Below are 10,038 nucleotides of genomic sequence, written 5' to 3'. Positions count from 1 at the left end.
TACAAGCTTATAACCTGATCATCACTGCACAGATATCCATCAGAGATATCGATCCTGTCAATTTTACATTCTGAATGTTCGTATTTGAAAACAAGTGGAACTAAGTCTATGAATATCCTCTAACTCACGGGATCGAATAGAACGCTATTCTTGCCTTGAATGACACCTTGTCCAGAGATGTCCCAGTGCTGGGGCCAGGGATCTCTCCGGGAAGTTGTGACTGCGAGACGTTTGCATTCTGAAGTACACTTTTCCTAAGTTATTGATCAGAGGGAAACCGTAGTCCTGTGCTTCACGTCTCCCTGTGGAGTCTCTCACAGTCGGATCCCACTGTCCGTTGGTCAGTTATTGGGTCTGATCACCTGAACCAGTGTCACGGATCTGCTGCCGTATGTTATGGAATTAAACAGCGCTGTAGAATTAATCCATTAACGTAGCAACTCAGCCACAGGTCACTAAGTGGTTCCTTCTCTCCCTCTAAAACCCGTCATAAATCGTGGCAGCGCTTCGTCCTGAAGGAGGGTCTCGACCCGAAACGAAAGCTGATTCAATTCCACGGATGCTGCCTGACCTGCTGAGTTCCTCCACTTTCGTGTGTGTTGCTCATCTCTGTATCCCTTCTCGGCCTCATCAGATGCTGACTTTCCAGAGTCCTGGTCAGTCACAGTTAATTCAGTGAAACTGGCCCCATCAGCGACTGGAATGGGGATCAGCACCGATCGTTGTTGTTCATGCATCTCGTTTTTTATCGCCAACGATTCCCGGCACATCGTCTTATCTCCACAGTGAAGAAGACAGGTCAGAGACAGTGCGAGCCATTTCTGGTGTTAGATTAGCAGCCGTTTACAGACTCTAGCACTCTCGAGCTTTAGCTAAAGCCCGATCCCGTATTAATTCCTGGAGAATGTTTTCAGTAATGCCCAGTGTCTGTTCCCTCTCTCCAGTGAATGTAGTGGCGATTGTGATCCTGTCCCGGGGAAAGTGCGGCCTGTCTACCTGCATCACTCGCTACCTGGTGGCCATGGCAGCGGCGGATCTACTGACCATAATCATCAGCGTCATTTTGAAACGACTCAGAGTGATTTACTTCCGGTGGAGTTTTCTGGGCATCACCCCTGTGTGCAGTGTTATCGATGTACTGAGCTTCACAGTCACACACTGTTCTGTCTGGTTCACCGTCACTTTCACCTTTGACCGGTTTGTCGCCATTTGCTGCCAGAAACTGAAAACAAAATATTGCACCGGGAAAACTGCGGCTGTGGTTCTAACAACAACCGGCGTACTGTCGTGTCTGAGAAACGTTCCCCGATACTTCACATCGGAACCCGGAGTGATCGTCGACAATGTTCCGTGGCTCTGTATTACCAAGGACAATTATTTCACTGACCCCTGGTGGGTAGGATATGACTGGCTCGATATGGTTTTAACTCCGTTCCTCCCTTTCGCTGGGATCCTGCTGTTCAACGCTCTGACAGTCAGGCACATTTTAGTGGCCAGTCGGGTCCGTAAGGGGCTGAAGGGTCAGAGCAAGAGGGAGAACCGCATTGACCCGGAGATGGAGAGCAGGAGGAGGTCTGTGATTTTACTCTTCACCGTTTCCGGCAGCTTCATCCTCCTTTGGATGACAATGGTTGTAAATTTCATACATTATCAGGTATCAGGGACAGGAATCGATTTCAATGACTCTGAATTGATCTTTCACTACTTCGGGTTTTTCCTGATGGATCTCAGCTGCTGCACAAACACATTTATTTACGCGGTGACTCAGTCGAAATTCAGGGAGCAGGTGATCAGCGCGGTGAAATATCCCGTCACTTCGATGCTTCAGTTGATTAACGGCGCCGCATCCTGAGTAGTCGCCAGAGGCGGCGGCAGAGTTTCCAGTCCAGGCTCCAGCAATTCAGATTCACCACCTCATCCCCCTACTGTTATTCCTCGGGCGGATTGTCCCATCGACCGGCAGTCCGGGACGTTAAGATAGTGTGTGTGTGGGGAGGGGCAAAGCACCGTCCAAGAGAGTCAGAACCTCATTCTTCCCGCCAGATGCCAGACAAAGAACTACTCCGGAATGTCGCCCGCACATTCGTCTGCGGATATGTTCATCTATTCCCAATCCACTCACCAACTTCACTGTCAGACATTCCCACAAGACGGGTCAGATGATCAGATGATCATTTACTAAACTAATATGAATCACACCAGTCCCGCTATCTCCTTGAATGATTGGCTAAATTAAGAAATGGGTCAAGCTTTGGATTAACGACAGTTGACACTCCAACTTAAAGGCGCATTCCCGTTATCAGCTGGACTGGGCTGTGGTGTACAGAACTGGGAAATAAAATCCGCACTGCTTCGGTCTTCTAATGAAAGCTGAATTACTCGCAGCAAATTCTATCGATTATATGTAATGAAACAGAATACTGCGAATTTAATTAAAGACACACCCATTACTAAGAACGCGGTTAAATGAAATCAATCAATCAAGACTGCCAAAATGGAAATGAAGCCTGCATGATTTCTTTCCTGATATCCTTCACCTGTGTTCAACCGTTTCATAATGAGAAAACCTACACGATCCGGAAGCATGTTTTGCAACATGACAAAAAGAATAATTAAGCATGGTAAGTCATGGCGATATAATTCCTTCCCTCCTTGTTTCTCTCATAAACCCAGCACTTTCATGTTCCCATTCTAGTTCGTGTCAATATAATTCCGTCCGTTCTTGTTTTACCCCTTTCTCCCCATACACCCAACACGTTTATGTATTCTGTAAAGGTGTACCCATTTTCCCATCAGTCTGTCCATCAGCTCCTAATTCCCAACATACATAATCTGAACCTTTGATTTGTTAACTGAAGGGTCTTTATCCACAGTTCAAATTTTGTAAATTACAGTCAACCCACTCATTCCCCTCAATACCTCTGTGTGCACGGACCTATAAGAAGAAAATATATAAACAAGTACTTGAATATGAATTAATGGCTGGTGAGTTTCCAACAGTAAATCTGACCGACTGCTAGAATAACGTGTTTAAGGGTCATCAAAACCGAAAATTAATCTGAACAACTATAACGTTACGTGGGAAAAAAATGTCTCCACCCACCTTAAGCCAAAAATGATGGCAACCAATTCTGCTGTATGTACTGTTAAATGGTTGGAAAGTAATTTCTCTGTCATTGTCCATACTTCAGGCACAAAAATGGGATCCATCTGTAAAAATGTTAAAAACTTGACATGATTAGTGTAACGCTTCGGGCTATCAGCTTGTATTTGTCCAGGGTGAAACCCGTCCTCCCGCCAAACGGTGTCCCCCGTTTGCGTAGATGCTGTGTAATGCACACTGGTACAAACTCGCACGTTCAATATCAGAAAGCACACAATGCACGTTTACAGATTACTCTTTATAAATTTTACTGGAACGAGGTAATTAATAGCGATACAATATAAAAAGAAAGAAAAGAGAGCCAAAACTTATCAGAGTTCAATCGGTTCGTGCACAACCGTTGGAGCTCAATTATCGAAGCCTTCTGTCCACCATTCGATCTTCTCCGACCTCCTCGACCCGACGCCTGGGACCAACCTGAGACCAAAGGGTCCAACACGTCCTTCCTCTTCGGTTCTCCTCCCGAAAATCCCGCGCACTGACTCCAGGTTCCCACACATACAGAAAGAACAACAAAGCTTCCAGTGGTTAGTTCCTTCGTTAACAATAATTATAACCTTTACATTCCAACTAAACAGAGCATTACCAAATCAGTTACCTACAAAGAAGCCATTTCATTATAACGCTAAAGAGAAGCCATTTTATATATGCAGTTAACAGTTAACATTACAGTTAATGATCTGAGAACCGTGCATCCTCCCCCCACCGAATTAAGTCATGCCCTCATGACGTTCAGATAATTCGCCAACCCCACCTGCAGAACACACCGCCCAACCCAAGTGCAGAAAGCAGTGGCATAATTCCCCAATACAGTGGAGATCACACCCTGTTCCCCAGGTGCCACATAGGCCAACCTGTCCGGGGGGTGCCTACTTCTCTGAGGCCTGCGCACTCCCTCTTCTAACTCCTCCACCTCGAACAGCACGGGAGACTCATGGGAACTATGAGGCGAACCCTCCCGCGAGCGGTCACCCAAACCCCTCTGCACTTCACAACCACTATCTCTTGCTTGGACCCTACATCCTTTATTCCAACGCCCTGTGGTAACTCCGACTGCCCATCACTGGCCCCTCCACCCTTGCCCAGTGTAACCCAGTGGTGGAAGGGCCAGGAGCCTCCCCTCCATCTCCGGGGCTTCAGCGAACGGCAGCATGTACCAATCATCCGAGTCATCATCCTCCGGGTCAGTATCCCTCACAGGGACTGGGCCCGGGACCGACTCTCCCGGTGTGGGCTCTTCCTCCACCCTGCGTGGACGCAGAGTCCTGGTACAAGGTGCAGCCGGCACCTCGGGCTCCCGCACTACCTGTACTTCTCCCCCAGGGGCAACAGGTATTCCGGTGGAGAATCTTGACGGGCCCCCTCCCATCCCTGGGCCTCATCCGGAAAACAGGCAGATTTGGCATCTGACTCTCTACTACATAGGGCGTGCCCGCCCAGCGATCAGCCAGCTTGTGTTTCCCAGGTAGTCCCAAATTCCTTATGAGGCCTCGATCTCCGGCAGTAGTTGGGGGAACTTTACCTTCTGCTCATACCTCATCTTATTTCCCGATTCTGCTCGGCTGCCGCCTCCCTAGCCAGCTCATAAACTCTTTGCAGTGACTTTTGCCACCGTAGTCGCCCTTTGCTTCTTGGTAGGGAACGCCTGAGCATACCTGGTGTAGTTGTCTTTGAAGACAAAGATATTCGCCGTATTGCTGGCATCGGGCTCTATGGCCAATAAATCCGTACACAACAGGTCCAACGGCCCCTCACTTTGCGAGTGTGACAACGGAGCAGGGGCAGGAACGCTCTCCCACTCCTCGCCCGTCTCCTGTTCCTCATGCTCCCGTCGTGACAAAGCATCCGCAGCGACATTCCTGCTTCCCAGCCAGCACTTCAGGCTGAAATCAAATACCAACAGGGCGGCCAACCACCGATGGCCGGCAGCATCCACTTTCACCGAAGGCAGGAGATCAGTAAATGGGTTGTTGTCCGTCCTCACCTCGAACCTGGCTCCGGAGAGATAGTCACTCAGCTGATCCACCTCTGCCCACTTCAACGCCACAAACTCCAACTGATGGGTGGGAGAGTTTCTCTCGGAGGGCGACAAACTCCGGCTGACAAACGCGACAAGTCTCAACCCGGTGCCCTGATCTTGATGCAAGACGGTCCCCTAATCCCTCTTGGCTGGCATCGGTGTGTGGTTCACAGGGTAAACGGGGTCCGCAAAAGCCAGCACCGGTGCCTGGGTCAGCAACACTTTCGCGCTTTAACAGCCTCCACACGTTCGTATCCCACCTCTGTCCAAAGGGCTCCGACGGTTGGAGATATTCTCCAAACTCCCGCCCCTCCGTTTCCTTTCTTCCCCATGGGAGGGTAACCACGCAGAAGCTGGTTCAAGGGGTGACTCACTTTGGCGTAGCCCTTCACGTATCTCCGATAATAACCACAGAACCCCGAGAACGAGCGCAGGGCGCTCACAGTCCGGGGCCTCGGCCACGTGGTCACCGCTTCTATCTTATCCCGGTCTGCAGCTACGTCAATTTGAAAGATTATGTGTCCGACATAGCTAACAGACGTCTTGCAGAACTAGCGCTTGTCCAGGTAGAGTTTTAACTCTTCCTCCCTCAGCTGACATTTAACCTTCAGTAGCCTCGCTTCATATTCTTCCAAGGTGGCTCCAAACACTAACAAATCATCCAGATACATCGACACTTCAAGCAAATTCATATCCCCACCGTCTTCTCCATGACCCTCTGGAAGGTGGCAGGGGATCTCGATATGCCCTGGGGCATCCGTTCGAACTGGAGAAACCCCAGAGGGCATATAAATGTAGTCTTCTCATCGCGATCTGGTAATATCCACTCCTCAAGTCCAGCACACGAAACCACTCCACTCCACTCAGACCCTCGGGACCGTATGCTGGTCAGGGACAGTGCGCCGGTTCAGGGTCCTATAGACCACACACATGCGTACCTTTCCGTTCTTCTTCCGGGCCACTACTATTGGGGATTCATAGAGCCTTCGGGACTCAGTGATGATTCCAGATTCCTTCAACTTGCACAAGTGCTGCCGCACGTTTTCCATATCTGCAGGGGCCAGTCGCCGTGACCTCTCCCTGAACGGGGTGTCCTCAGTCACTGGATGATATGGCGAGTGCTCTTGGAACAACCGACTCAAACTCACCAAGAGAGAAAAAAAAACATCTTCCTGCTTCAACATCTTGTCCAGCAGCCTGCGTTTCCACTCCGGCGGCAAAGGAGAGTCCCCAAAGTTAAAGGCCTCAGCGGTCAGTTTTCCTGTTTTCCAATCATTTCCCCCTCGCCTAGTGGGCCTCGCAGGGGCACTAGACATTACCGTCACCGGGAACAAATGCCCCAGCGGCATCGCTCTCTTAAATATGATTTCTCTCTTCGTAGTGTTCCTGACACTGACAGCTATCCACCTTGCATCTACCATCTACACTTCCGGCCTCACCAGCACCCCAGCCGGAAATCGTGTCTCCCCCTCGAGATCTTCCGCTAAACGGGCCTCGCCATCAGGCACTCCGGGAATTCTGGGGGTTCCCATCACTCTTGCTGCTTACCTGGGCTTTATTATCACAGGCTTCGACTGGGTGCACCAGACAGTCCCCCTTTTAAATTCAGTCTCCGGCCCAGGGCGGGGTCGCACTTGTTCAAAAGCAGCATGAAACGCTCGGTGCTCGGCTCGGTCCCCCAAACAGTCCTCTCCTGCAGGCCCCCATGAGACTCCGCACCACAGGGATGTTGTTCCCCCACCAGTATTGAAGCATTCCCCGTTTGATCTGGCTCTGGACAAACCAGTGCTAACGTCTCCAGAACCTCGGACACTCCCACATCGGCTTCTGAATACTCCAGTTTCACCGGCAAATACCCTTCAAAGGGGTAATCCCTAGCACTGACGCCCCAAATCCCCAGTGCACGGAACGAGGAATGGCAAATGCTTTAAGTATTGATTGTAAAACTAACGATATAATAGTGAGACCTGCGTCCCGGTGTCGAGTATGGCTTTAGCAGAGATTCCCTCTATCCGTAGCGACACACTCGAGCGGGGTTCCACTAATCCTTCCGGAATAGAGTCTTGTGATTTCGTGGGTTCCTTGGTAAATTGCTGTGAACAGGTTCCCCGAGAGACGCGAGGCCGTTCCCTCACTGGGTCTCCTCTAGGTTTCCCGACACCTCTCCCTTCTTGGATACCCGGGGACTCGCCCTCTAAGAGGCTTCCGGCCGCTCACATTCCCGCTGGAAGTAGCCCACTCCCCGCAGTTATAGCACACCCCTGACTCTCTCAGTCTCTCCGGAAGTGTCCCTCTTTCACACAGTTATAGCACACGCTTCCAGCCGCCCCTCTTCTCGCAAACCTCCGGCCAGTCGCAGCATCCTGCGCTGTCCGTCCTCTGGGCGGGGGGCGAAGCCCTCCCTACCGACCCCTCAGGCCTCAGCTCGGCCACCACATCCTTTATCAGTTGCCGGGTGGAGCCGGCTCCTCTCCCATCCCCACCAGGGGCTACAACTGAGGATCTCATCCTGCTGACAGAGTCCTCCCGAGGCCTTAACGCGCGCTCATCCCCCCTCACATCTCTGATCAGTTGAACGAACGTCGGAGGAGGAGGACGCGTTTTATAAGACTGCAGGAGACGCCAAGCAATCTTGTCCTCGGCCTGGGTACCTGAAATACCTGATCCATCCTTAACTGATCCACCTGTTCGGCCCGAATGACTCCCCAGCGCCGCAATCCATTAAGCTGTCTCTCTAGCCGAAAAAGGTCCGCAGAGAGCTTCTCACCCTCCTCCTGATACATGTTTTGAAACTCCCCGAGCAGCTCCCAGTCAACCCAAAAGCACTTTCCAAAGCATCCATATAGTCCTTCAGAGTGGCCAAAGGCTGGTTAAACTTCACACCTCGCAGTACCCCAGCCGCCTCTCCCCGCAAACTTTCAACTAATCTCTGTCGCTTTTCCTCATCCGAACACTGACACTCTCTCAACAACTGTGACGTTTGCTCAACCCATGTCTCATAATCCTCCTCACCTTCGGGAGTGGGCGTTATCCCCGAGAAAACTCTTATCTTCTGGCGGGGACCCTCTGCCCTTCTCGCTAAGGAGGTAAATGCAGAGGTCAACTCAGAGCTCTCGCCTTTCACGGTGGAACGGGAACTGACCAACTTTTCCAAATCTGACCACTCTTTCCCTTCATCCTCCAGCACCGAAAGAATCCGCTCCCTCAGATCTCCTCCCCCCTCTGCTGGCAACTCTGCTCGCTGAGCTTTGGCCCCTCCCTCCCCGACACTCTGCAGGCGCCATGGCCCCGCATCCCCGGGGACGCCAATGTCCTCTCGCAACTCTGCCCCTGTTATGTCCTCACTTGTCTGCACTAACACTATATCTGTACCTGCCTTAAAATCAAAGTTCCGCGATACAATCTCCACTTTGCCAAACGTTTTAACCGCACTCAAACCTAGACGTAACACTTCATCTGGTACGCTAGTCTCCACCCCCCTCAGCACGCACGCATTGCTCTCTGCCCCCTTCGCAGCCGCACACCACCCCCGAAAAGCAGCTGCCGCCATCCCGACTGTATTTTCTTAAGCCGAGTGGTCACACAGCATCCACAGAATTCAATCCCGGGACGAGCAGCCCACAGATGTACCGCCCAGGGCTATCGGCTTGTATTTGTCCAGGAGAAAATCCGTCCACCCGCCAAACCGTGTCTCCCGTTTGCGTGGAAGCTGTGCAATGCACACTGGTACAATCTCGCACACACAATATCAGACAGCATACAGTGTACGTTTACAGAGTACACTTTATAAATCTTACTGGAACTAGGTAATTAATAGTGTTACAATATAAAAAGAAAAGAAAAAAAAGGCGCCGACTTATCAGAGTTCAATCAGTTCCAGCACAACCGCTGGAGCTCAATTATCGAAGCCTTCTGTCCACCATTCGATCTTCTCCGACCTCCTCGACCCGCCACCTGGGGCCAACCTCCGTGATCGGCCAGAGCCCGTCCAGCACGTCCTTCCTCTTCGGTTCTCCTCCCGAAAAACCCGCACACTGACTCCAGGCTCCCACACATACAGGTAGAACAACATCGCTTCCAGTGGTTAGTTCCTCCGTTATCAATAATCATAACCCAAACATTTCAACTAACCAGAGCATTACCTCATCAGTGACCCACAAAGAAGCCATTTCATTATAACGCTACAGAGAAGCCATTTTATGTAAGCAATAAACAGTTAACATTGTAGTTAATAATCAGAGAACACTCCATATATGTTGTTGAAACCGGACGCAGACTGGGAGTCCGTTTCGCTGAACACCTACGCTCGGTCCACCAGAGAAAGCAGGATCTTCCGGTGGCCACACAATTTAATTCCACGTCCCATTCCCATTCTGATATGTCTATCCATGGCCTCCTCTGCTGTTAAGATGAAGCCACACTCAGGTTGGAGGACCAAAACCTTATATTCTGTCTGAGTGGTCTCCAAGCTGATGGCATGAACATTGATTTTTCCATCTTCCATTCATCCCCCTCCTCCCCTTCTTACACCATCCCTCATGCATTTGTTTATTATTTTCTCTGCCCCTCTCGCAATCCCTCCTTGCCTGCTCTCCATCTTCCTCTGGTACTCCCCTCCCCTTTTCTTTGTCCCTAGGCCTCCCGTCCCATGAACCTTTCCCTTTTTCAGCTGTGCATCCCTTTTTCCAATCAACTTCCCAGCTCTGAGCTTCATCCCTCCCCCTCCTATCTTCTCCTATCATTTAGGATCACCCCTCCCCCTCCCAATCTCTTACTAGCTTTTCATTCAGTTACTCCTGACCAAAAGTCTTGGCCCGAACCGTCGACCCTCCTCCCCTTCTTACCCCATCCCTGA

The 10,038-nt window shown here is 50.7% G+C and overlaps 1 protein-coding gene across 1 annotated transcript; it reads right to left on the bottom strand.

The window, feature by feature from the left end:
- Positions 1-7,917: 7,917 nt before the first annotated feature.
- LOC140716722 (modulator of apoptosis 1-like) lies at positions 7,918-8,733 on the bottom strand. Its single transcript, XM_073029534.1, has one exon. The coding sequence runs from the start codon at positions 8,731-8,733 to the stop codon at positions 7,918-7,920; it is 816 nt and encodes a 271-aa protein (XP_072885635.1).
- Between the last annotated feature and the right edge of the window lie 1,305 nt (positions 8,734-10,038).

Source organism: Hemitrygon akajei, chromosome 26 (assembly GCF_048418815.1).
Source record: "Hemitrygon akajei chromosome 26, sHemAka1.3, whole genome shotgun sequence".
NCBI classification, from domain to species: domain Eukaryota; kingdom Metazoa; phylum Chordata; class Chondrichthyes; order Myliobatiformes; family Dasyatidae; genus Hemitrygon; species Hemitrygon akajei.
This window is presented reverse-complemented; position numbering and strand designations above follow the sequence as displayed.